This window comes from Salmo salar, chromosome 14, assembly GCF_965601325.2.
Source record: "Salmo salar chromosome 14, fSalSal1, whole genome shotgun sequence".
Taxonomy (NCBI): Eukaryota; Metazoa; Chordata; class Actinopteri; order Salmoniformes; family Salmonidae; genus Salmo; species Salmo salar.
Genome location: NC_138304.1, coordinates 70,021,917 through 70,049,464, shown reverse-complemented (window position 1 = coordinate 70,049,464; position 27,548 = coordinate 70,021,917). Strand labels below are relative to the sequence as shown.

At 44.5% G+C, this 27,548-nt stretch overlaps 1 protein-coding gene across 1 annotated transcript in view; it reads left to right on the top strand.

Moving 5' to 3' along the window:
* LOC106570016 (microtubule-actin cross-linking factor 1) overlaps positions 1 to 27,548 on the top strand; it is a 280,592-nt gene that overhangs the window by 117,856 nt on the left and 135,188 nt on the right. Inside the window, 5 exon segments of the mRNA XM_082961118.1 lie at positions 311 to 372; positions 11,714 to 11,803; positions 14,864 to 14,962; positions 15,995 to 16,072; positions 17,595 to 17,687. Of these exon segments, the coding sequence (XP_082817244.1) occupies positions 311 to 372; positions 11,714 to 11,803; positions 14,864 to 14,962; positions 15,995 to 16,072; positions 17,595 to 17,687 (422 nt within the window).

Sequence of the window (27,548 nt, the reverse complement as noted above, 5' to 3'; positions counted from 1 at the left end):
CGCTCTTACAAAACAGAGGTGTGACGAGGCGAAATCCTCCCAGAAACTACCAAAGCAGCAGCCGGTACTTTTGGGCCCTCCATTCCAGACAAATACATTTAGTCGTGCGCTGCCTGCACCAGACATCTAGCCTGGTTAAATCAGGTTGAACGCTGCACTCCCCGACAGCATCGGTGCAGAAATGTTTCAGGGCCGTTGGAAATGTTTCAGGGCTGTGCTTCCTAAATAATACCGCTCTGAGGAATGACACTGCACTGTACTTGCGTTAATGAATGAACTCTCCTTTTTCCTCTCCCTCCCTCTTCTCCAGATGAACGAGACAGGGTGCAGAAGAAAACCTTCATGAAATGGGTCAACAAACATCTCATCAAGGTACGGTACTGCATCGCAGCATCATTATGGGGGTTGGTGGGGACCACACACACACACACACACACACAGAGAGGTATCGTGACTCAGACCATGGTAGAAATGAATGAGCTAGGATAGTAGTACTGGATTAGTTGCCTCGTGCCTCCAGCACTGACTCAGTTGTGTTCAGGCTGTTATTATCTGCCGCACTAGCTAATCATATGATTAGATGCAGGGCGAGGTGACGGCATGATATTTCTGTCCATCTGGCATTAAATCAATTGAATAGTTTTGGTGTATCTCTGTTGTCTGTATGGGGTTATCTGTATTTGTCTGTCTGTGTCGCTGTCTGTCTAGGTGCTTGTTTTTACTTTTTCTTTTATAGTTTTTTTCTGGGTTCTCTCTCTCTCTTGCTCTGTGTGTCGCTCTGTCTGTGTGTCTTATCTCAAATATTTGTAAGAAAGTCTCTTTCCAGTGGCCAACTGTTCAAGCCCCCCCCCCCCACACCATTGGCTCTGTACTATTGAGCATCTTGACTGGCTGCATCACTGCCTGGTATGGCAATAGCACGGCCCTCGATCGCATGGTGCTACAGAGGGTGGTGCGGACAGCCCAGTACATCACTGGGGCCGAGCTCCCTGCCATCCAAATCAAATCAAATGTATTTATATAGCCCTTCGTACATCAGCTGATATCTCAAAGTGCTGTACAGAAACCCAGCCTAAAACCCCAAACAGCAAGCAAAGCATGTGAAAGAAGCACGGTGGCTAGGAAAAACTCCCTAGGAAAAACTCCCTAGAAAGGCCAAAAACCTAGGAAGAAACCTAGAGAGGAACCAGGCTATGAGGGGTGGCCAGTCCTCTTCTGGCTGTGCAGGGTGGATATTATAACAGAACATGGTCAAGATGTTAAAATGTTCATAAATGACCAGCATGGTCAAATAATAATAATCATAGTAGTTGTCGAGGGTGCAACAAGCACGTCCGGTGAACAGGTCAGGGTTCCATAGCCGCAGGCAGAACAGTTGAAACTGGAGCAGCAGCACGGCCAGGTGGACTGGGGACAGCAAGGAGTCATCATACCAGGTAGTCCTGAGGCATGGTCCTAGGGCTCAGGTCCTCCGAGAGAAAGACAGAAAGAGAGAAGGGTTTGAGAGAGCATATTTAAATTCACACAGGACACCGGATAAGACAAGAGAAATACTCCAGATGTAACAGACTGACCCTAGCCCCCCGACACATAAACTACTGCAGCATAAATACTGGAGGCTGAGACAGGAGGGATCAGAAGACACTGTGGCCCCATCCGATGATACCCCCGGACAGGGCCAAACAGGCAGGATATAACCCCACCCACTTTGCCAAAGCACAGCCCCCACACCACTAGAGGGATATCTCCAACCACCAACTTACCGTCCTTAGACAAGGCCGAGTATAGCCCACAACGATCTCCGCCATGGCACAACCCAAGGGGGGGGGGGGGCGCCAACCCAGACAGGAAGACCACGTCAGTGACTCAACCCACTCAAGTGACGCACCCCTCCCATGGACGGCATGGAAGAACACCAGTAAGCCAGTGACTCAGCCCCTGTAAAAGGGTTAGAGGCAGAGAATCCCAGTGGAAAGAGGGGAACCGGCAAGGCAGAGACAGCAAGGGCGGTTCGTTGCTCCAGCCTTTCCGTTCACCTTCACACTCCTGGGCCAGACTATACTTAATCATAGGACCTACTGAAGAGATAAGTCTTCAGTAAAGACTTAAAGGTTGAGACTGAGTCTGCGTCTCTCACATTGGTAGGCAGACCATTCCATAAAAATGGAGCTCTATAGGAGAAAGCCCTACCTCCAGCCGTTTGCTTAGAAATTCTAGGGACAATTAGGAGGCCTGCGTCTTGTGACCGTAGCGTACGTGTAGGTATGTACGGCAGGACCAAATCGGAAAGATAGGTAGGAGCAAGCCCATGTAATGCTTTGTAGGTTAGCAGTAAAACCTTGAAATCAGCCCTTGCCTTAACAGGAAGCCAGTGTAGAGAGGCTAGCACTGGAGTAATATGATCAAATTTTTTGGTTCTAGTCAGGATTCTAGCAGCCGTATTTAGCACTAACTGAAGTTTATTTAGTGCTTTATCCGGGTAGCCGGAAAGTAGAGCATTGCAGTAGTCCAGCCTAGAAGTAACAAAAGCATCCAGGACCTCTATATCAGGCAGTGTGGTAGGAAGGACTGGAAAATGGTTAAAGACTCCAACCACCCAAGCCATAGACTATTCTCTCTGCTTCCCCACGGCAAACGGTACCGGTTCATCAAGTCTGGCACCAGCAGGCTCTTGAACAGCTTCTATCCCCAAGCAATAAGACTGATAAATAGTTAACAAAATAGCTACACGGACTAAATAGCTATCGGAGTTAACCTTGTATTTTTATTGACCTTTTATTTTTGCACTGTCTCAATGCATGCTCACAGGGCCCTACACACACACACACTTACACACACACACACACACACACACACACACACACACACACACACACACACACACACACACACACACACACACCATCTGCTCACATGCACATACATTTATACGGACTACACACATACACCCACTCACATACAAGCTGCTGCTACTCTGTTTATCTTATACCCTGATGCCTCGTCACCTTCAGTGGTGTAAAAATACTTTAAAGTACTACTTAAGTAGTTTTCTATTTATATTTTTGACTACTTTTGCTTCACTACATTCCTAAAGCAAATTATGTACTTCTTACTCCATGCATTTTCCCTGACACCCAAAAGTACTAATTACATTTTGAATGCTTAGCAGGACAGGAAAATGGTCTAATTCACACACCCCTACTGCATCTGATCTGGCGGACTCACTAAAGACATGCTTCGGTTGTACAGTTGAAGTGGGAAGTTTACATACACCTTAGCCAAATGCATTTAAACTCAGTTTTTCAAAATTCCTGACATTTAGTCCTCGTAAAAATTCCCTGTTTTAGGTCAGTTAGGATCACCACTTTATTTTAAGAATGTGAAATGTCAGAATAATAGTGGAGTGATTTATTTCAGCTTTTATTTATTTCATTACATTCCCAGTGGGTCAGAAGTTTACATACACTGCCTTTTAAATTGTTTAACTTGGGTCAAACGTTTCGGTAGCCTTCCACAAGCTTCCCACAATAAGTTGGGTGAATTTTGGCCCATTCCTCTTGACAGAGCTGGTATAACTGAGTCAGGTTTGTAGGCCTCCTTGCTCGCACACGCCTTTTCTGTTCTGCCCACACATTTTTTTTATAGGATTGAGGTCAGGGCTTTGTGATGGCCACTCCAATACTTTGACTTTGTTGTCCTTAAGCCATTTTGCCACAACTTTGGAAGTGTGCTTGGGGTCATTGTCCATTTGGAAGACCCATTTCTGACCAAGCTTTAACTTCCTGACTGATGTCTTGAGACGTTGCTTCAATATATCGACATAATTTTCCTACCTCATGATGCTATCTATTTTGTGAAGTGCACCAGTCCCTCCTGCAGCAAAGCACCCCCACAACATGATGCTGCCACCCCCGTGCTTCACGGTTGGGATGGTGTTCTTCGGCTTGCAAGCCTCCCCCTTTTTCCTCCAAACATAACGTTGGGCATTATGGCCAAACAGTTCTATTTTTGTTTCATCAGACCAGAGGACATTTCTCCAAAAAGTACCATCTTTGTCCCCATGTGCAGATGCAAACTGTAGTCTGGCTTTTTTATGTTGGTTTTGGAGCAGTGGCATCTTCCTTGCTGAGCGGCCTTTCAGGTTATGTCTATATAGGACTCGTTTTACTGTGGATACAGATACTTTTGTACCTTTTTCCTCCAGCATCTTCACAAGATCCTTTGCTGCTGTTCTGGGATTGATTTGCACTTTTCGCACTAAAGTACGTTCATCTCAAGGAAACAGAACACGTCGCCTTCCTGAGCCATATGACGCCTGCGTGGTCCCATGGTGTTTATACTTGTGTACTATTGTTTGTACAGATGAACGTGGTACTTTCAGGCATTTGGAAATTGCTCCCAAGGATGAACCAGACTTGTGGAGGTCTACAATTTTTTTCTGAGGTCTTGGCTGATTTCTTCTGATTTTCCCATGATGTCAAGCAAAGAGGCACTGAGTTTGAAGGTAGACCTTGAAATACATCCACAGGTACACCTCCAATTGACTCAAATGATTTCAATTAGCCTATCAGAAGCTTTTAAAGCCATGACAAGTTCTGGAATTTTCCAAGCTGTTTAAAGTCACAGTCAACTTAGTGTATGTAAACTTCTGACCCACTGGAATTGTATATCGTGAATTATAAGTAAAATAATCTGTCTGTAAACAATTGTTGGAACAATGACTTGTGTCATGCACACATTAGATGTCCTAACTGACTTTCCAAAAATATAGTTTGTTAACAAGACATTTGTGGAGTGGTTGAAAAATGAGTTTTAATGACTCCAACCTAAGTGTATGTAAACTTCCAACTTCAACTGTAAGTGGTGTCTGAGTGTTGGAGCATGCCCCTGGCTATCCGTAAATAAAAAATAAAAAAAATAATAATGTGGCCTTCTGCTTTGCTTAATATAAGGAATTTGAAATGATTTATACTTGTACTTTCTATTAAGGTATCGTTTACTTTTACTCAAGTAGGACAATTGGGTACTTTTTCCATTACTGGTCACAACCACTGAGCCGCTGTTGCTCATAGACGTTTCCACTTCACAATAACAGCACTAACAGTTGTCTGGCCTGCTAGAGCTTCCCGGTCATTTTTCAAGCTGACTTGTTGGAAAGGTGGCACCCTATGACGGTGCCACGTTGAAAGTCACTGAGCTCATCAGTACAGTGTGTGTGCTCGATTTCATACACCTGTCAGCAACGGGTGTGACTGAAATAGCCAAATCCACTCATTTGACGAAGTGTCAACATACTTTTGTATATATAGTGCATCTACCTCCACTCCAGTATCCCTGCACATTGGAACTGGCCCTGTAGTATCCTTATTTGCTTATTTATGGTGATATTCTTATTCCTCATTAGTTTTTGTTGTATTATTACGTTGTTATTGATTACTGCATTGTTGCGTTTTGAGTTTGAAAGAAAGGCATTTCACTGTACATGTGCGTGACGTTAAACTGAAACCAGCGCAGACATAGATCACATAGATTGGGCATTCCACCACATGACTGTGGTACGGGGCGTCTGACCTCATAACTCTCTAGTGCGCTGCGTATATCTACGCTGTAATGTCGGTCAGACGGACTGAGGATGGGCACCAACGTTGGCACAGACACACACCGCTGTCCCGGCGCCGTGTCTGTAACATCAGACAATGTTCAGTTGGCATTAAGGAGAGTTTTATTTACTGGAGCTGGAGGGAGCTGTGACCTTTCACTGTCTGGGAGGGGAGGGGAGTCATTAAATAACGAGAGGTGGAGAGCGCGAGAGAGGGAGGGAAGTCATTAAGTGAAGAGAGAGAGAGAGCGCGAGAGAGAGAGAGAGCGCGAGAGAGAGAGAGAGAGCGCGAGAGAGAGAGAGAGAGCGCGAGAGAGAGAGAGAGAGAGCGCGAGAGAGAGAGAGAGAGCGCGAGAGAGAGAGAGAGAGCGCGAGAGAGAGAGAGCGCGAGAGAGAGCGCGAGAGAGAGAGAGAGAGAGCGCGAGAGAGAGAGAGAGCGCGAGAGAGAGAGAGAGAGCGCGAGAGAGAGAGAGCGAGAGAGAGAGAGAGCGAGGGAGAGCAGGAGCGAGAGAGAGCGCGAGAGAGAGAGAGCGCGAGAGAGAGAGAGAGAGAGAGAGAGAGAGAGAGAGAGAGAGAGAGAGAGAGAGAGAGAGAGAGAGAGAGAGAGAGAGAGAGAGAGAGAGAGAGAGAGAGAGAGAGAGAGAGAGAGAGAGAGAGAGAGAGAGAGAGAGAGAGAGAGAGAGAGAGAGAGAGAGAGAGAGAGAGAGAGAGAGAGATGTAGGGTTTGCAGCGATAAATAAATGAAAGGGTTAATGACACCTGTATTTGGTATTGATATACATTAATATTCACTGGGATTCTCAAGGAACTCGTATTTACTCATCAATCTACACACAATACCCCAATAATGACAAAGCGAAAACATATATTTTTTTAAAATAAAGAAATACCTTATTTACATAAGTATTCAGACCTTTTGCTGTGAGACCTGAAATTAAGTTCAGGTGCATCCTGTTTCCATTGATCATCCTTGAGATATTTCTACAACTTGATTGGAGTCCACCTGTGGTAAATTCAATTGATTGGACATGATTTGAAAAGGCACACACCCCTCTATGTAAAGTCACACAGTTGACAGTGCATATCAAAGCAAAAACCAAGCCACGAGGTTGAAGGAATTGTGGGCAGAGCTCCGAGACAGGATTGTGTCAAGGCACAGATCTGGGGAAGGGTAACAAAAATGTCTGCAGCATTGAAGGTCCCCAAGAACACAGTGGCCTCCATCATTCTTAAATGGAAGAAGTTTTGAACCACCAAGACTCTTCCTTAAGCTGGCCGCCTGGCCAAATTGAGAAATCTGGGGAGAATGGCCTTGGTCAGGGAGGTGACCAAGAACCAGGATCGAGGGAAAGATGAACGGAGCAAAGTACAGAGAGATCCTTGCTGAAAACCTGCTCAGGACCTCAGACTGGGGCTTAGATTCAGCTTCCAACGGGACAACGACCCTAAGCACACAGCCAAGACAACTCAGAAGTGGCTTCGGGACAAGTCTCTGAATGTCCTTGTGTGGCCCAGCCAGAGCCCGGACTTGAATCTGATCAAACATCTCTGGAGAGACCTGAAAATAGCTGTGCAGCGACGCTGCCCATTCAACCTGACAGAGCTTGAGAGGATCTGCAGAGAAGAATGAGAGAAACTCCCCAAATACAGGTGTGCCAAGCTTGTAGTGTCATACCCAAGAAGACTCAAGGCTGTAATCACTACCAAAGGTGCTTCAACAAAGTACTGAGTAAAGGGTCTGAATACTTATGTAAATGTGATATTTCAGTTTTTCATTTGTAATACATTTTCGGGTCTCTCTCTCTCTCTCTCACACACACACTTGGAAAAGGTCAAGGGGTCTGAATACTTTCCGAATGCACTGTAAGTTAATTGACTCGTGGCAGGACATGTTGTACAGTCTTAGACTAAGACCAAAGCAATACGTCTTTAGTCTATTGTAGTCCGGAATGGAAGAGAATGAATCATCCAGGTTCCTTTATAATCCTGTCCTATCAGTCTAGTACCTAATACCGTTGACAGTCCACCCTAACGCAGGTGTTTACATAGCACACAGCCACAGAGCTCGTGGCTGTTCAGCAGCATGCTGACAGACAGTACAGGTGACGACACGAGCCAGTCAGTCTACCTGTTCCTGTGTTTGTCTTGGCTCCCGCTATTCACTGACATCACTCCGATCTACCTGACTGTGCCCATGTGTATATCAGCTGACAGACAGGTGGCTGTGGGTGTGTGTGTGTGTGCCGTCATGTGGTCAGGTCCGGGTGTATGGCTGCCTCTTGGAGTGTTTGTGTGTGTACAGATCAAACACACACATCCATATAAACACTGCCTTCACCACAAACTGTTGGGACCTGTGTTGACAGCTCGCCAGGAATGCAGTGACATAACTAGGGCTGGTTTTCCAGACACCGATTTTAAACCTAGTCGTGGACAAAAAAACCCCATATTATACTGAACAAAAATATAAACGCAACATGTTTTGCCCTCAAACTCAACTCTGGACCTCGAAGCCAGTGCCACAGCACTTTTTTCTAATCAGGAACTGATTTAGAACTATGACACCGGGTGGGTGCAATTAATTATGAGGCAGAACAGAAAACCAGCAGGCTCCGGACCTCGTAGGGTAAGAGTTGAATATCCCTGATGTAAAGCGTTGGTCCCATGTTTCATGAGCTGAAATAAAAGATCCCAGGAATGTTCCATACGCACAAAAATATTATTTATCTCAAATTTGGTGCACAACTGTATTTACATCCCTGTTAATGAGAATTTCTCCTTTGCCAAGATAATCCATCCACCTGACAGGTCTGGCATATCAATAAGCTGATTAAACAGCATGATCATTACACAGGTGCACCTTATGCTGGGGACAATAAAAGGCCATTCACTCTAAAAAGTTCAGTTTTGTCACACAATAAAATGCCACAGATGTCTCAAGTTTTGAAGGATCGTGCAATTTTTGCCAGAGAATTGAATGTTCATTTCTCTACCATAAGCCGCCTCATGTCGTTTTAGTGAATTTGGCAGTGTGTCCAACCGGCCTCACAGATCACGTGTATCCACACCTTCCCAGGACCTCCACATCCGGCTTCTTCACCTGCAGGATGGTTTGAGACCATCCACCCGGACAGCTGATGAAACAGAAGTATTTCTGTCTGTAAGAAAATCCTTTTGTGGGCAAAAACTCATTCTGATTGGCTGGGTCTGGCTTCCCAGTGGGTGGGCCTGGCTCCCAAGTGGGCGGGAATATGGCCTCCCAGGTACATCCATGGCTACACCCTGCACAGCCACGTGAAATCCATAGATTGGAGCCTACTGAATTTATTTCAGTTGACTGATTTCCTTAAGAACTGTAACTCACTAAAAACTTCAAATTTGTTGCGTTTTATGTTTTTGTTCAGTATATATGGAGAATCTCCATTTCAAAAGCTTTTTAGCTCAGAACTCGGCTTAATATGTGTCCGGGAAACCAGCCTTTAGACCCACACACAGATCTTTACCAGACAAGGCAGGAAGCTGTGGCACATGGAGACATTTAGTTGCAGGAAGAGGACAGAAGACGACAGTGGATACAAGTGCCTTTTGGTGGATCTCAACAGAAGAAGCAGTGTGCAGTGCACCAATATACACTGAGTGTACAAAACGTTTAGAACACATTCCTAATATTGAGTTGCCTTCCACCTTCAGAACAGCCCCAATTTGTCGGGTCATGGACTCTACAAGGTGTCGAATGCGTTCCACTGAGATGCTGGCCCATGTTGACTCCAATGCTTCCCACTGAGTCAAGTTTGGTGGATGTCCTTTGAGTTGTGAACCATTCTTGATCTCTCTCTCTCCCCATCTCTCTCGCTCTCTCTCTCCCCATCTCTCTCTCTCTCTCTCCATCTCTCTCTCTCTCTCTCTCCCCTCTCTCTCTCTCTCTCTCTCTCTCTCTCTCTCTCCCTCCTCTCTCTCTCTCTCTCTCTCTTCCCATCTCTCTCTCGCTCTCTCTCTTCCCATCTCTCTCGCTCTCTCTCTTCCCATCTCTCTCGCTCTCTCTCTCCCCATCTCTCTCTCTCTTTCCCCATCTCGCTCTCTCTCTCTCTCTCTCAGCTCTCTCTCTCTCTCTCTCTCCCATCTCTCTCTCTCTCCCCATCTCTCTCTCTCCCCATCTCTCTCTCTCCCCATCTCTCTCTCTCCCCATCTCTCTCTCTCTCTCTCTCATCTCTCTCTCTCCCATCTCTCTCTCTCTCCCATCTCTCTCTCTCTCCATCTCTTTCTCTCTCTCTCTCCCCATCTCTCTCTCTCTCTCTCTCTCCATCTCTCTCTCTCCATCTCCATGGAAAACATTGTGTCAATATTGCCAAAGCAACAACGTATACAATATACATTGTAATAAAATTCTAAACAATAACAAATAATAATATATAATAGTGCTAAATAATCATACAAAGTTAAATACAAAAATAACTAATCGTACTCTCTCGCTTTCCCCGTCTCGCTCTCTCTCGCTTTCCCCGTCTCGCTCTCTCTCTCTTGCTTTCCTGTGTCTACCCTTCTCAATGGCAAGGCTGTGCTCACTGAGCCTGTACTTTGTCAAGGCTTTTCTAAGGTTTTGATCAGTAACCATGGTCAAATAGTTAGCCACGGTGTACTGTCGATTTAGGGCCAGATAGCACTGCATTTTGCTCTGTGCTTGTTTTCCCAATAAGCAATGTAGTTTTGTTTTGACTGTGTTGTAATTTGGTTTATTCTGATTGATTGGATGTTCTGGTCCTGAGGCTTCAGTGTGTTAGTAGAACAGGTCTGTGAACTCAGCCCCAGGACCAGCTGGATGAGGGTCCTGAGGCTTCAGTATGTTAGAACAGGTTTGTGAACTCAGCCCCAGGACCAGCTGGATGAGGGTCCTGAGGCTTCAGTGTGTTAGTAGAACAGGTTTGTGAACTCAGCCCAAGGACCAGCTGGATGAGGGTACTGAGGCTTCAGTATGTTAGTAGAACAGGTTTGTAAACTCAGCCCCAGGACCAGCTGGATGAGGGTCCTGAGGCTTCAGTATGTTAGTAGAACAGGTTTGTGAACTCAGCCCCAGGACCAGCTGGATGAGGGTCCTGAGGCTTCATTCAGTATGTTAGTAGAACAGGTTTGTGAACTCAGCCCCAGGACCAGCTGGATGAGGGTCCTGAGGCTTCATTCAGTATGTTAGTAGAACAGGTTTGTGAACTCAGCCCCAGGACCAGCTGGATGAGGGTACTGAGGCTTCAGTATGTTAGTAGAACAGGTTTGTAAACTCAGCCCCAGGACCAGCTGGATGAGGGTCCTGAGACCAGTATGTTAGTAGAACAGGTTTGTGAACTCAGCCCCAGGACCAGCTGGATAAGGGGACTCTTTTCTTTGCTCAGCTCTTGGCATTGCAGGGCTTGGTAGCATTTAGATGTTTCCAAAACTGAATTACTCTTTTCTGAGTTTTTATTATTAGTGGATATTGGCCTAATTCTGTTGTTTGTAGTTTTCCTCTGGACATTTAGGAGAATCTTACAGAACTCTGCATGCAGGGTTTCAATGGGGTGTTTGTCCCATTTGATGAAATCTTGTTTTGCAAGTGAACCCCACACCTCGCTGCCATAAAGTGCAATCGGTTCAATGACGCATTCAATTAGTTTTAGCCAAATTTTAATATGTATTTCAATTTGAATTTGCTTTTCAATGGTGTAGGATGCCCTGCGTGCTTTCTCTCTCAGTTCATTCACTGCCTCATTAAGGTGTCCAGTTGAGCTTATTTTTAAACCTAAGTAATTGTAGTGTGTACAGTACTCTATATATTTTGTACCAATTGAGAACTTTGGTCTAATTCCCTGAGATCTGGATCTTCTCTGGAAAATCATTATTTTAGTCTTTTTGGGGTTTACTGCCAGGGCCCAGGTCTGGCAGTACTGCTCTAGCAGGTCCAGGCTCTGCTGTAGGCCATGTGCTGTGGGGGTTTACTGCCAGGGCCCAGGTCTGGCAGTACTGCTCTAGCAGGTCCAGGCTCTGCTGTAGGCCATGTGCTGTGAGTGACAGCAGGCATAGGTCATCTGGGAAAAGCAGGCATTCAACCTCTGAATTGTTTAATCTCTCTCTCCCTCTCCCCATCAGGTGAGGAAGCACATCACAGACCTGTACGAGGACCTGAGAGATGGACACAACTTGATCTCCCTCCTGGAGGTCCTCTCTGGAGTCACCCTGGTAAGACACATACACACAAACAAAGTCACCAAGACACACCCGGTCACCAACCTTCACACCTCGACGACCATCACACACACTGTCATGCCCGTTATGTTGTGTACCGGGGCATGACCCTGAGACACACCCTCCCTCACATTGAGAAAGACCTCTTTAAGTGAGCTCTGGTTCATTAGCACATCGTTCTCTAATGTCAATATTACAGTGAGGGAAATACATGTGTCCCTATCTAAACCCTTTATTCCTTATAGTGCACTACTTTTGACTAGAGGCCAATGGGGGCCTGGTCAAAAGTAGTGCACTATGTAGGGGAGAGGGTGCCATTTTCAGATGCAGCCAGAGACTTTCTAGGAGCACTTGATGACTCATTGTAACTGACAGACGGGTGGACTAACATGAGACTGCTGACAGGTCCACCTGGACCAGGGGTAGAGGGCAGTTCCAGTCCTCCAGGGCCTGATTGATGTCACAGTTTTGCCCCAGCTAACACACCTGACTCCAATAATCACCTACCGTAAATTCCGGACTATAAGCCGCAACTTTTTTCCCAGCTTTGAACCTCGCGGCTTAAACAATGACGCGGCTAATATATGGATTTTTCCCGCTTTCAATTTTTTTTCTTCCAAAAAACACATTCTGTGACATGCTCAGTTTTTTGGCGGCATGAAGCTTTCATTAGACCAATGAAATTGCCGAACGGGTTACGGTCAAACAACTTTTTGGTTTACTGTTTAGATTAAATCGAGTGCTCTCAAACTTCCCATCATTCTGATTACGGTAGTCATTTTGTCACCCTCATCATGGCAAAGACACGGAGAAATGCATATGATGCAGCTTTCAAGTTGAAGGCGATTGATCTGGCTGTTGGAAAAGGAAATAGAGCTGCTGCACGGCAGCTTGGTCTTAACTTCCTGGGGCTATGTGGGACGCTAGCGTGCCACCCGTGGTGCACCCTATCAACAGCAGGTGCATTTCAAGAGCGGCAAATTTGAAACCAAATAAATGTCAAAATTCAAATTTTTCAAACATACAACTATCTTACACCCTTTGAAAGATAAACATCTCCTTAATCTAACCACGTTGTCCGATTTCAAAAAGGTTTTACGGCGAAAGCATAAAGTTAGATTATGTTAGGAGAGTACATTGACAATAGCTGTGTGTAATGTTTTGTCAATTCAAAGACAGGCGTCACCAAAACCATAAAACCAGCTAAAATGATGCACTAACCTTTAACAATCTCCATCAGATGACACTCCTAGGACATTATGTTAGACAATAAATGCATTTTTAGTTCTATCAAGTTCATATTTATATCCAAAAACAGCGGTTTACTATGGCGTTGATGTTCAGGAAATCGTTTCCCTCCAATAACCGGCAGTCAAGTCAGCACCACAAATTAAATAATTAAAATTAGAAAACATTGGTAAAATATTATATTGTCATTTAAAGAATTATAGATTTACACCTCTTGAACGCAATCAACTTGCCAGATTTAAAAATAACCTTACTGGGAAATCACACTTTGCAATAATCTGAGCACTGCGCCCAGAAAAATACGCTTTGCTATACAGACAAACGGCCATGTTGGAGAGATCTAAAATCGAAAATACCATGTAAATAATCCATTACCTTTGATTCTCTTCATCAGATGTCACTTCCAGGAATCCCAGGTCCATAACGAATGTAGTTTTGTTCAAAAAAGCTCATCATTTATGCCCAAAAAGCTCCGTGTTGTTAGCACATGATCTAAGCCAGCCGGACTTCTCGTCATGAACGAGGGGGAAAAATATATTTACGTTCGTTCAAACATGTCAAACGTTGTATAGCATAAATCATTAGTGCCTTTTTTAACCAGAACATGAATAATATTCAAGGTGGACGAATGCATTCTCTTTTATAAGGTATTGGAACGAGGGTACCCAACATGACCTCGCACGCCAGAGTCTAATCGGCCATCACCGTTCCATGGCTCTTGTTCGGTCAGATCTCACAGTAAAAGACTCAAAACACTTTGTAAAGGCTGGTGACATCTAGTGGAAGCAATAGGAAGTGCCAAAACATTAATCAACCCCTGTGTGTTTCAATGGCATAGGCTTAAAGGTAATTCAACACATCAGGTATCCACTTCCTGTCAGAAAATGTCTCAGGGTTTTGCCTGCCAAATGAGTTCTGTTATACTCACAGACACCATTCAAACAGTTTTAGAAACTTTAGGGTGTTTTCTATCCATATATAATATTCTAGTTACTGGGTAGGATTAGTAACCAGATTAAATCGGGTACGTTTTTTTATCCAGCCGTGAAAATACTGCCCCCTAGCCCCAACAGGTTAATGAGTCGATGATAAGACGTTGGAAACAGCAGCGTGAGGAATTGACTCAGTGCAAAAAGACAACTAAAGCTTACTGCTAATGTTTTATTTTTTGTTACAAGCCGTGTTTCGTTAAAGCCTATTTATTTTTGTTACAAGCCGTGTTTCGTTAAAGCCTGTGTAAAGTTCATTTGTTTCAATGTACCGTTAGGCACCTGCGGCTTATTGACATGTGCGGCTTATTTATGTTCAAAATAATATATATTTTTTAAATTCAGTGGGTGCGGCTTATATTCAGGTGCGCTTAATAGTCCGGAAATTACGGTAATCATGATCTTCAGTTCAGAATACAGTTTGATTAATCAGCTGTGTTTGTTAGGGATGGAAAATAAGTGTCACCAATCACCAATCAGGCCCCCGAGGACAGGAGTTGCCCACCCCTGGTCTAGTCGCCGATTCTCCTTTTACTGTCTGTGTGACGCATTCACAGACAGACAGACAGACAGACAGACAGACAGACAGACAGACAGACTTTTTAGAAAGCTGGCCTCTTAGCACTTTACTTCTTGATTATTGCCTCAGCTGCATTTTTCATTTCCTCCTGCTCTACCTCTTTCTCACGTTCTCTTTCTCTTTGATCTCTCTCTTTTGGACAATCACCACATCTTCATCCCTCCATACAATTCTTTCATCCTCCATCCACTCTTCTCTCACTCTCCTCATCCCCCCCCCTTCCCCTCCGGACGGCAGCAGCTCAAGGGCGTGTCCTCGCTGAGGAGGGTGTGTATCTCCCGGGCTCCCCCGCTCATCTTGCTCGGGGGGGAGGAGGTGGAGGATGGAGCTCAGGGAGTACGTTTGACCCCCCCCCCCCCCCAACCCTCACCCGGATCCTCACCCCATAGACAGTGCTTTTAAGACTGCATGCGCGTGCAGTGCAGTGAAGTTCTATCCCAAGACACACATTTCCCCGCCGACGTATCTCATGTCTCACACAAGCATTTTCACACGTTCGTGTTTCGCACGGTGTCGTCTCAGCGTTTTCCCATTCAAACACACACGTTCTCAAAGTTCGCGGACAGCTGCTTGACACATGTACGAACATTGCACACACATCATCACCACTACAAGCAGTACAAAATGGTAACCAGACAAAACCTCCTTAGACATTCCTTCAAAGGTTAAATAGGCTTTTTAATCTTTTTATTTGTCAGCATCTTGGCTGGGGCTGTGTAACTGTGGCCTCTTCTCCCCCTAACCTTCCTCTCACCTCTCGTCCTCTGAATGGGGTTCTCTGTTTGGCCTGAGTGCTCCTCGTAACCCTGCTTCAGTACTGCTGACTGCAGTGATGTCCACACCCAGCACACTGTGACACACACTCCTGCATCTTGCAATTCTAGCAGCTTTGCTGTGTGTGTTTTCTTTTCTCTCTCTCTGTGTGTGTGTGTGTGTGTGTGTGTGTGTGTGTTCTCTGTCAGACTGTCAGTGATTGACTGAGTGAATGCGTGAGTCAGCCATCCAAGGACTGTGTGTTTGAGAGTACGGCAGGGGAAAGTGTGTGTTTGGGAAAAGTATTAGGCTGCCTAAACCAGCATGGTTTGCAGATGTACCTTTTCTGGTTTGCAGAATGTTTTTCCTGGGTTGTTTCCTGCTCTGCTGTGAGGATGCTTGTTGGCATGTCTTTGACAACAGTTGAAGACAGCGCCCTCTAGGATAATGCCGTGCCATTACAGCGGCCCTGGCGTAGTTTTCCCCTCACTGCACTTTGAATTGGGAACGACACTTCTCACGGCTTATATCTCTCTCTCACTGGTCAGCATTGTGAGATCTCAAGGTTTTTTTCTTCATACACTCATCTCTCTTTTGTGCCCCCCCCCCCTTCAGCCCAGAGAAAAGGGTCGCATGCGATTCCACCGGCTCCAGAATGTCCAGATCGCCCTGGACTTCCTCAAACAGAGACAGGTACAACTGACACACACACACACACACACACACACACACAACTGCCTCTTTCAAACCCACTCAATATTTCAGCAGGTACTCATGCTCTCAGCAATACACATTGAGCCGAACGAAAGCCACACTGACGTCTGCTGTTGGAAATAGATTTTTCTTTGTTTATTTAGTTTGGTCTATTTTGCCAATTTTTTTTAAACCCCATACATAGCACATCCATAAATAAAATCATTGAGAAGACCTTTCTCTCGGTCCCCTGTCCCAATGTGTCACCTCTGCATGACTGGGCCTCCCAGATGACCACAGTCACACCTCACGCATCACTGACCAATGCTGCACCTCTGTCTTAGAGACACCTGCTCTTACTAGACAGGGTCTGCATCTCCGTAGCCTTCAGCGGCTTCAGCGGGGTGGAATCGGGAGGGTTTTCACACAAAGAAATATAGCCTTTTTAGTATTCAATCTTGCAATGGTGAGCAAGAAGTCATGTGATGACTGGTTAATAACATGGAGCACATGGTAACCCAGCTCTGTTCCAGGTCAAAGCTTTAGTTCACCACTAGGCCTGGCGTTTAAATCCTCCCGTTCTACATGTTCCAGGTCAAAGCTTTAGTTCACCACTAGGCCTGGCGTTTTAAATCCTCCCGTTCTACATGTTCCAGGTCAAAGCTTTAGTTCACCACTAGGCCTGGCGTTTTAAATCCTCCCGTTCTACATGTTCCAGGTCAAAGCTTTAGTTCACCACTAGGCCTGGCGTTTTAAATCCTCCCGTTCTACATGTTCCAGGTCAAAGCTTTAGTTCACCACTAGGCCTGGCGTTTAAATCCTCCCGTTCTACATGTTCCAGGTCAAAGCTTTAGTTCACCACTAGGCCTGGCGTTTTAAATCCTCCCGTTCTACATGTTCCAGGTCAAAGCTTTAGTTCACCACTAGGCCTGGCGTTTTAAATCCTCCCGTTCTACATGTTCCAGGTCAAAGCTTTAGTTCACCACTAGACCTGGCGTTTTAAATCCTCCCGTTCTACATGTTCCAGGTCAAAGCTTTAGTTCACCACTAGGCCTGGCGTTTTAAATCCTCCCGTTCTACATGTTCCAGGTCAAAGCTTTAGTTCTCCACTAGGCCTGGCGTTTTAAATCCTCCCGTTCTACATGTTCCAGGTCAAAGCTTTAGTTCACCACTAGGCCTGGCGTTTTAAATCCTCCCGTTCTACATGTTCCAGGTCAAAGCTTTAGTTCACCACTAGGCCTGGCGTTTAAATCCTCCCGTTCTACATGTTCCAGGTCAAAGCTTTAGTTCACCACTAGGCCTGGCGTTTTAAATCCTCCCGTTCTACATGTTCCAGGTCAAAGCTTTAGTTCACCACTAGGCCTGGCGTTTTAAATCCTCCCGTTCTACATGTTCCAGGTCAAAGCTTTAGTTCACCACTAGGCCTGGCGTTTTAAATCGTCCCGTTCTACATGTTCCAGGTCAAAGCTTTAGTTCACCACTAGGCCTGGCGTTTTAAATCCTCCCGTTCTACATGTTCCAGGTCAAACTGGTGAACATCCGGAACGATGACATCACAGACGGCAACCCCAAGCTGACACTGGGCCTCATCTGGACCATCATCCTGCACTTCCAGGTCTGTGCTGCTCTATGTGTTCTAGTTCTATGTTGCGGTTTGCCACCCTGCTCGGGTACGTTGTTTTGTGTTGTGTTCTTCGTTTGTGTACATGGCACGCTGGCTACTTCCTGTTGACCTCTTGCCAGGTCCACCTCACAAGAGGTTTTTAACTTCAAGGGTCTTTACCTGGTTTAATAAAGGTTAAATGAAAATGAATCACTAAAAACATCCGATTTCTATGTTGTGGTAATCTGTGGTTGGTGTGCCAGTCTGCTATGCAACCAAATCACTTTTTAATAACAGCACTTTTTTCCAAATAGAGTTTACAGTTCTACAGTTACAGTTCCCTGTGGCTCAGTTGGTAGAGCATGGTGTTTGCAACGCCAGCATGGTGTGTGCAACGCCAGGGTTGTGGGTTCGATTCCCACGGGGGGCCAGTACAAAAAAAAAATGCATGAAATGAAATGTATGCACTCACTACTGTAAGTCGCTCTGGATAAGAGCGTCTGCTAAATGACTAAAATGTAAATGTAATGTACAAATCATGATAATTCCCACCTCGTGCCATTTGTTAGTGATGCAGCTGTTTTCGGCGACCTCTCTGTCCGTATGGGCTAAAGACAGTCATTTATTATTTAGGCTAGTTCTCCCTGCTTTGGTCTGTTGTGGCCTGCAGTCTGGTTCCAATCACTTAGGATTGTCACCACCTCGGTCTCTAAGAGCTAATGGTGGATACTGGTCTCTCAGCCACGTCCTCTACTGTAATATTGGGTGTGTGTGTTTGGGCGCAGCGAGATAGTTCTGTGCCAGGAGCAGACTAGATTTAGGAGTCTTTAGTCTATCTTGCCGGTGTGGGAGTTTACTTGTTACTTTGTCTGTAGATGCTGTGCCGACCTGCTCGTTGCAGAGACGGCTCTAGGGAAGCTTCATAAGGCTCTGGTTTGGTGTTTGGCCCGTGTGTGTGTGCACACGCGTTCATTTTGAAGACACTCGTAGCAGTGTTTAAATGATGAATACGTGTGTCACATAGTTTACCTTGACATGTCCTTGTGTTGTTGTGAAAAACACCCACCAGACAGGGCATTGCAGTAGGTCAGGCCAGGTCCCCAAAGCACTAGCACCATAGAGGGACACACACATATACAGCTGGCCTCAGGAGCCCAGGCGTGAATGTTTGGACACTAATCAGTCAAGCAAACCCAAAGCTACCCTTCCTGTATCCACAAATCATAGATCTTCAACTAAATGTTCTCCTTATTAGAAGTCAAACTTCTCTATAGAAGGTAGAAAAAGACAGAAATGAGAGCGCCATTTTGTCAATGCCAGTATTTTGACAGCTCAGGAACCAACCTTTATTGTTAGGTTTACAATCAGCTGCACTTCCCATGCCCGGCCACTAGGATGTGCTGTGGGCAAAACTGAGCGACGATGATATTACCTCACAAGGTGACACCGGCAAGAAGGTTGCCACGGAGACACGCCGCATGACTACACAGCCACTTCATTCTGCATGATTCAGCAGAATGGCGTGAGCCCAGGGGGAGAAAGGGAGGGAGGGAGTGAGAGAGAGGGTGCGGAAGTGATGCAGAACGAGGGATAGAGGTAGAGGGGGATAACCCTGTGCTGATGGACAGAATGGGGGCTGAAGAGGAGGAAATGAAAAAGAGAAGATGGAAGGATAGAGCAGTCGTTTTACAGTTGCAGTTGAAGATCAATTTAATCAAACCAAATGTTATTTGTCACATGCTTCATAAACAACAGGTGTGGACTAACAGGGAAGTGCTTACAGCCCTTCCCAACAATGCAGAGAGAAACATTTGAGAAATAATTGAAAAATAGTAACATGAGGAATAAATATGCCATGAGTAACGATATCTTGGCTATGTACAATGAACAAAAATATAAACACATCATGTAAAGTGTTGGCCCCATGTTTCATGAGCTGAAATAAATGATCCCAGAAATGTTCCATACGCACAAAAATATAATTTTTCTAAAATTTTGTGCACAAATTTGTTTACATCCCTGTTAGTGAGCATTTCTCATCTGCCACGATAATCCATCCACCTGACAGGTGTGGCATATCAAGAAGCAGATTAAACAGCATAATCATTACACAGGTGCAACTTGTGCTGGGGACAATAAAAGGCCACTCTAAAATGTGCAGTTTTGTCACACAACACGATGCCACAGATGTCTCAAGTTTTGAGGGAGTGTGCATTTTGGCATGCTGACTGCAGGAATGTCCACCAGAGCTGTTGCTAGATGATTGAATGTTCATTTCTCTACCATAAACCGCCACCGTTGTTTTAGAGAATTTGGCAGTACGTTCAACCGGCCTCACAACCGCAGACCATGTGTAACCACGCTGGGGATTGTCTGAGACCAGCCACCTTTATTGCTGATGAAACTGTGTGTTTGCACAACCGGAGAATTTCTGCAAAAACTCACTGTCTCAGGGAAGCTGAGCTTGTCATCCTCACCAGAGTCTTGACTTAACTGCAGTTCTGTGTCGTAACCTACTTCAGTGGGCAAATGCCCAACTTCGATGCCATTGGCACGCTGGAGAAGTGTGCTCTTCACGGAGGAATCCCGGTTTCAACTGTACCGGGCAAATTGCTGACAGCGTATATGGCGGTGTGTAGGCGAGCGGTTTGCTGATGTCAACATTGTGAACAGAGTGCCCCGTGGTGGCAGTGGGGTTATGGTATGGGCAGGTATAAGCTGCGGACAAGAAACACAATTGCATTTTATAGATGGCACAGAGATAACATGACGAGATCCTGAGGCCCATTGTTGGCCATTCATCCGCCGTCATCACCTCATCAGCATGATAATGCACGGCCCCATGTCGCAAAGATCTGTACACAATTATTAGAAGCTGAAAATGTCCCAGTTCTTCCATGGCCTGCATACTCACCAGATGTGTCACTCATTGAGCATGTTTGGGATGCTCTGGGTCGATGTATTTGGCTAAGGTGTATGTAAACCTCTGACTTCAACTGTATATATGTGCCTATATGTATGTGTATATATACGGTTGAAGTCAAAGTTTACATACACCTTAGCCAAATACATTTAAACTCAGTTTTTCACAATTCCTGACATTTAATCCTAGTAAAAATTCCCTGTCTTAGGTCAGTTAGGATCACCACTTTATTTTAAGAATGTGAAATGTCAGAATAATAGTAGAGAGAATTATTTATTTCCGCTTTTAATTCTTTCATCACATTCCCAGTGGGTCAGAAGTTTACATACACTCAATTAGTATTTGGTAGCATTGCCTTTAAATTGTTTAACTTGGGTCAAATGTTTCGGGTAGCCTTCCACAAGCTTCCCACAATAAGTTGGGTGAATTTTGGCCCATTCCTCCTGACAGAGCTGGTGTAACTGAGTCAGGTTTGTAGGCCTCCTTGCTCGCACACGCTTTTTCAGTTCTTCGCACAAATTTTCTGTAGGATTGAGGTCAGGGCTTTGTGATGGCCACTCCAATACCTTGACTTTGCTGTCCTTCAGCCATTTTGCCACAACTTTGGAAGTATGCTTGTGGTCATTATCCATTTGGAAGACCCATTTCCGACCAAGCTTTAACTTCCTGACTGATAAGGGCCTCCCGGGTGGTGCAGTGGTCTAAGGCACTGCATCACAGTGCTAGCTGTGCCACCAGAGATTCTGGGTTCGAGCCCAGGCTCTGTCGCAGCCGGCCGCGACCGGGAGGTCCATGGGGCGCGACGCACAATTGGCCCAGTGTTGTCCGGGTTAGGGAGGGTTTAGCCGGCAGGGATGTCCTTGTCTCATCGTGCACTAGCAACTCCTGTGGCGGGCCGGGTGCAGTGCACGCTGACCAGGTCGCTAGGTGTACGGTGTTTCCTCTGACACATTGGTGCGGCTGGCTTCCAGGTTGGATGGGCATTATGTCAAGAAGCAGTGCGACTAGGTTGGGTTGTGTTTCGGAGGACGCATGGCTCTTGACCTTCTCCTCTCCCGAGTCCATACGAGAGTTGCAGCGATGAGACAAGACTGTAACTAGTACCAATTGGATACCATGAAATTGCGGAGAAAAAAGGGGGTAAAATAATAATAATAATAATAATAATACAATTTAAAAAAAATTTACTTCCTGACTGATGTCTTGATGTTGCTTCAATATATCCACATAATTTTTCTTCCTCATGATGTACCCGTCCCTCCTGAAGCAGTCCCTCCTGCAGCAAAGCACCCCCACAACATGATGCTGCCACCCCCGTGCTTCACAGTTGGGATGGTGTTCTTCGGCTTGCAAGCCTCCCCCTTTTTCCTCCAAACATGGTCATCATGACCAAACAGTTCTATTTTTGTTTCATCAGACCAGAGGACATTTGTCCAAAAAGTACGATCTTTGTCCCCCATGTGCAGTTGCAAACTGTAGTCTGGCTTTTTTATGTTGGTTTTGGAGCAGTGGCTTCTTCTTTGCTGTGTGGCTTTTCAGGTTATGTCGATATAGGACTCGTTTTACTGTGGATATAGATAGTTTTGTACCCGTTTCCTCCAGAATCTTCACAAGGTCTTTTGCTGTTGTTCTGGGATTGATTTGCACTTTTCGCACCAAAATACGTTCATCTTTAGGAGACAGAACACGTCTCCTTCCTGAGCGGGGTGACTGCTGCGTGGTCCCATGGTGTTTATACTTGCATACTACTGTTTGTACAGATGAACGTGGTACCTTCAGGCATTTGGAAATTGCTCCCAAGAATGAACCAGACTTGTGGAGGTCTATCATTTTTTTTCTGAGGTCTTGGCTGATTTCTTTTGATTTTCCCATGATGTCAAGCAAAGAAGCACTGAGTTTGAAGGTAGGCCTTGAAATACATCCACAGGTACACCTCCAATTGACTGAAATTATGTCAATAAGCCTATCAGAAGCTTCTAAAGCCATGACATCATTTTCAGGAATTTTTCAAACTGTTTAAAGGCACAGTCAACTTAGTGTATGTAAACTTCTGACCCACTGGAATTGTGATACAGTGAAATAGTCTGTCTGTAAACAATTGTTGGAAAAATGACTTGTCATGCACAAAGTAGATGTCCTAATAGACTTGCCAAAACTAGTTTGTTAACAAGACATTTGTGGCGTGGTTGAAAAACAAGTTTTAATGACTCCAACCTAAGTGTATGTAAACTTCTGACTTCAACTGTGTGTGTGTGTGTGTGTGTGTGTGTGTGTGTGTGTGTGTGTGGGGGGGGGGGGGGGGGGGGGGGGGGGGGGGGGGGGATTTATAAATGTGTATATATACGAATGAAAAATGGTCATTAATTACTCAGCTGCTTTGTTTAGGCATGCCTGAATTAGTTCAGGAGTAAAATGGGCTTAAATCACATAAGTAACATGGACTCACTCTGTGTGAAATAACAGGGGTTCACATGATTTTTGAACGACTAAACCTCCTCTCTCCCCCATAACTACTGTACGTCTAAGGTCCCTCAATCAAGTGTTGAATTTTAAAAAGTCAGTTAAGAACAAATTAACAATGACAGCCTACACCAGCCAAACCCGGACGACGCTGGGCTAATTGTGCACCACCCTATGGGACTCCCAATCACGGGCCGGTTGTGATTCAGCCCGGGTGAAATTGCATTTCAAGCACAGATTCAACTACAAGGACCAGGGAGCTTTTCGAAAGCCTCATGAAGAAGGGTAGTGATTGGTAGATGGGTAACAACCATAACAAATCAGACATTGAATATCTCTTTTTAAGCATGGTCAAGTTAATAATTATGCTGTGGATGATGTATTAAACCATCAAAGATGCAGTCGTCCTTCTGAGCTGCAGGACAGGAAGGACACTTCTCAGGTGATGATGATTTTAAAACGGCTACAGAATTCAATGTCTGTGATGGGAGAACTGAGGATGGATCAGCAACATTGTAGTGACTCCACAATAATGACCTAAATGACAGAGTGAGAAAAATACAAATAAACATATAAAAAAATATTCCAAAACATGCATCTAAAGTAATACTGAGAATTAAAAAATAACAGCGAAGATATACGTAGACTTTCTGGCCTAAATGCAAAGCATCGTTTGGGGCAAATCCAACACATCACTGAGTAACTGCCTCCTTATTTTCAAGTATGGTGGTGGCTGCATCATGTTATGGGTATGCTTGACATCAGCGAATACTGGGGAGTTTTTCCAGGATTAACATAAACGTAATCGAGCTAAGCACAGGAAAAATCCTAGATGAAATCCTGGTTGAGTCTGCATTTCTCCAGAGACTGGGAGAGAAATTTACCTTTCAGCAGGACAATAACCTACAACACAAAGCCAAATCTTCAAATGGAGTTGCTTACCAAGAAGACACTGAATGTTCCTGAGTGGCCAAGTTAGTTTTGACTTAAATCTGTTTAAAAATCTATCGATGGCAAGTGATTTAAATTGCTTTCTAGCCATGATCCTCATCTTCTTGATAGAGCTTAAAGAATTTTGAAAAGAATAATAGTCAAATATTGTACAATCTAGGTGAGCAAAGCTCTGAGAATTACCCAGAAACACTCACAGCTGTAATCGATGACAAAGGGGTTTCTAACATGTTGACTCAGGGAGATGAATACTTGCGCAACGACCATATTTGAGTTTTTGAATTTGTATTCATCTTTAAATCATGTTAGTGTTGATTGTTGACACATTACAATTGAATCCATGTCGATCCCACTTTGTAACACAATGTGAAGACATCCAAGGGGTCTGAATACTTTTGTCAAAAGAGCTAGTGCTGAAAGAGGCAACGCAGCTAGCCCAGGTTGCTGTTAAGGCAGAGGACAGAGACAGACTGCACGGTTTCATAGTGAGCGCTTAGGATCTGTTTACTTCATTCTCCAAAAATATAACCAATCCTATATGAACATGATTTTATTGAATAATAACACAAAATACAGAAACTGAAAATGACAGACGAGTACATCAACTTAATGTAAATTACATATGTGAACACGTGTAAAAAGTCTGAACAGCACATTATGACCTGGGATTTGCAAGGAGCAACAATGTCATTGGGAGTCACCAGATGGCGTGCTAGAAAGCACATATTCATTTATTGTAATGATTACGGGCAAGGATATAGGGTTTGGTTTTAGTAGGTAAAATGTGGGGTCAGAAAGCACTGCATGGCCAGAAAGTAGGGAGGGAAGTTATTCCAGGAAACTGTCCCCCTAAAGTTTGCTGCTGATTGGAGGACTCTGTCAGGCCAAAAGGAGAATTCGTCATTGGACGAAGCTCTGTTGTTAGGGGTAGAACCAGAGGCCTATGACTCCACACTCTGTCATGTCTAGTTAAGACCAGTTCTTCATTATTTCAAAGATGTGTCACGTTAGCAAAGCATTCTCTCCGACTGCAGGCTAGACAAGTTGCTGTCTCAGCGCTCCTTCTCAACACCAGCCACTTCAATTCAATTTTAGAGAGACTCAGCCCGGCTCTGGCCCTCAAGGCAGCAATGTCTGGCAGTTGTCCTCCACTTGGTACTTAATCCATCATTTGAAGTCAATGTTTGGCTACGATGTTCACTCACCTAACGGATAATAGTTGTCATTGTAAATAAGAATTTGCTCTTAACTGACTTGTCTAGTTAAATAAAATATATATATCTTTTTTTAAAGGACACCTTCCCCAAAAAGTGTTGTGTTTTACAACAATATATTCTGGGGACAAGCCTTGTAGTATACTATATGGATCATTGCACATGTTTGTGACCTACCGACAGCATTGAAAAATGTATAGCGCTATGTAAATTCAGTACGCATAATTTACCCTGGCACAACAGTTCAAGGTTGGCTGCAGCTCCTCATTTTGACCACTAGGGGTCACCAGTTATCCTAGCTTCATAGATGACCTGGCGCACTAACAATGTTCTCAGCCAACAACACCCCACCCCTCTCACAAACCCCGCCTCTCCCTGAGCTGTGGCTGCATGTGATTGGCTAATCCACTCTGGCCTGGCTCTTTAATTCGTGCAAATCAAATTTTATTAGTCACATGCGCCGAATACAACAGGTGTAGACCTACCCGTGAAATGCTTACTTACAAGCCCTTAACCAACAATGCAATTGAAGAAATAGAGTAAAGAAAATATGTAGTAAATAAACTAAAGTAAAAAAAAAAAAAAATGAAATAAAAAAGTAACAGAACAAAATTACATAACAATAACAAGTCTATACACAGGGGGTACGGTACCGAGTCAATGTGCAGGGGTACAGGTTAGTCAAGGTCATTTCTATAGACCACCTAACCTCCATCATTTAGAGGGTGAAACATCAAAACCGACTTGAAATCAGCTTTTATGTTTTATGTTGTGGCAGAAAGAATTGCATAGTAAATGTGACAGCTTTCAGGTAGCTAATTGGTAGTTGGAGGCTTCCAGCACATCATATCCATGGTGAAGGCCTGAAGGCCTCAGAGACCTGATTTTGGGTCTTATTGTCTGTTTTCCACTGTGGGGGTAATTGGAGAGCTGTGGATTGGACTCCTCTACAAGTAGCTGATCTACCGTCACTGGAGAATACTATGCGTTTATGTTTGTAATGGTATTTTATTTTGGGACTGTGGGTAGATCTCTAAGCTGCCATACACTGCCTCAGGTCCTTGTGTGTGTGTGTTTCTTGATGTGGACTGTGTGTGTGCTCGTACAGTTGTCCACCACCCACATGCACAGTGAGATTTGAGTGTTTTAAGGTGTGTGTGTGTGTGTGTGTGTGTGTGTGTGTGTGTGTGTGTGTGTGTGTGTGTGTGAGCGAAAAAGCTTTAACTGGTGCAGAGGCTCTCATGCGTTCTCTCCCTCATTTTCCCATCCCTCTTTGTATCCCCCTCTCTTTCCTTCTCTCCCTCATTTCCCCATCCCTCTTTGTATCCCCCTCTCTTTCCTTCTCTCCCTCATTTCCCCATCCCTCTCTCTTGCCATTACATCCCTGTTGATCTTTTCAGAAACTCCTCAACACCCTCCTCTCCTGCATCCTTCTTTACTCTTTTTCAACTTGCTTTAATTATCTCCGGTATTGCAGAGAATCAACACCGATTTATTTTTCTGTAGCAGCTGGCCAGCCTGGGAAGCTTTTGAGTCGTGTCTTTGTGGAGCCCGACCGATATATCGGTTCACCGATCTTAACAGCTGATATTGACCTTTTTACCAATACATCGGTGTCGGATACATAGTAACCGAAATTCAATACATAGTATGAAATAAGGAAATATCATGCTTATCTAATCATTTGTGGCCATTCTCATGTCATTATTGTCACAATGTAAGAAATGAACATCTGAAACATACTTCTTGGACAATTGCTATTTTGGATGACAATTTATGAGAACTCAGTGTGGAACAGTGGAACTTTTTCATTTTCACTGCTGTAACAGTCTATATTATTTTATTTATTTATTTTACCTTTGTTTAACCAGGTAGGCAAGTTGAGAACAAGTTCTCATTTACAACTGCGACCTGGCCAAGATAAAGCAAAGCAGTTCGACACATACAATAACAGAGTTACACATGGAGTAAAAAAAAAACATAGTCAATAAAACAGTACAAAAACAAGTCTATATACAATGTGAGCAAATTAGGTGAGATAAGGGAGGTAAAAGCAATAAAAAAACCACGGTGGCGAAGTAAATACAATATAGCATTTTAAAACACTGGAATTGTAGATTTGCAGTAGGTGAATGTGCAAAGTAGAAATACTGGGGTGCAAGGGAGCAAAATAAATAAATACAGTTTGGGATGAGGTAATTGTTTGGGCTATTTATAGATGGGCTATGTGCAGTGATCTGTGAGCTGCTCTGACAGCTGGTCCTTAAAGCTGGTGAGGGAGAGAAGTGTTTCCAGTTTCTGAGATTTTTGTAGTTCGTTCCAGTC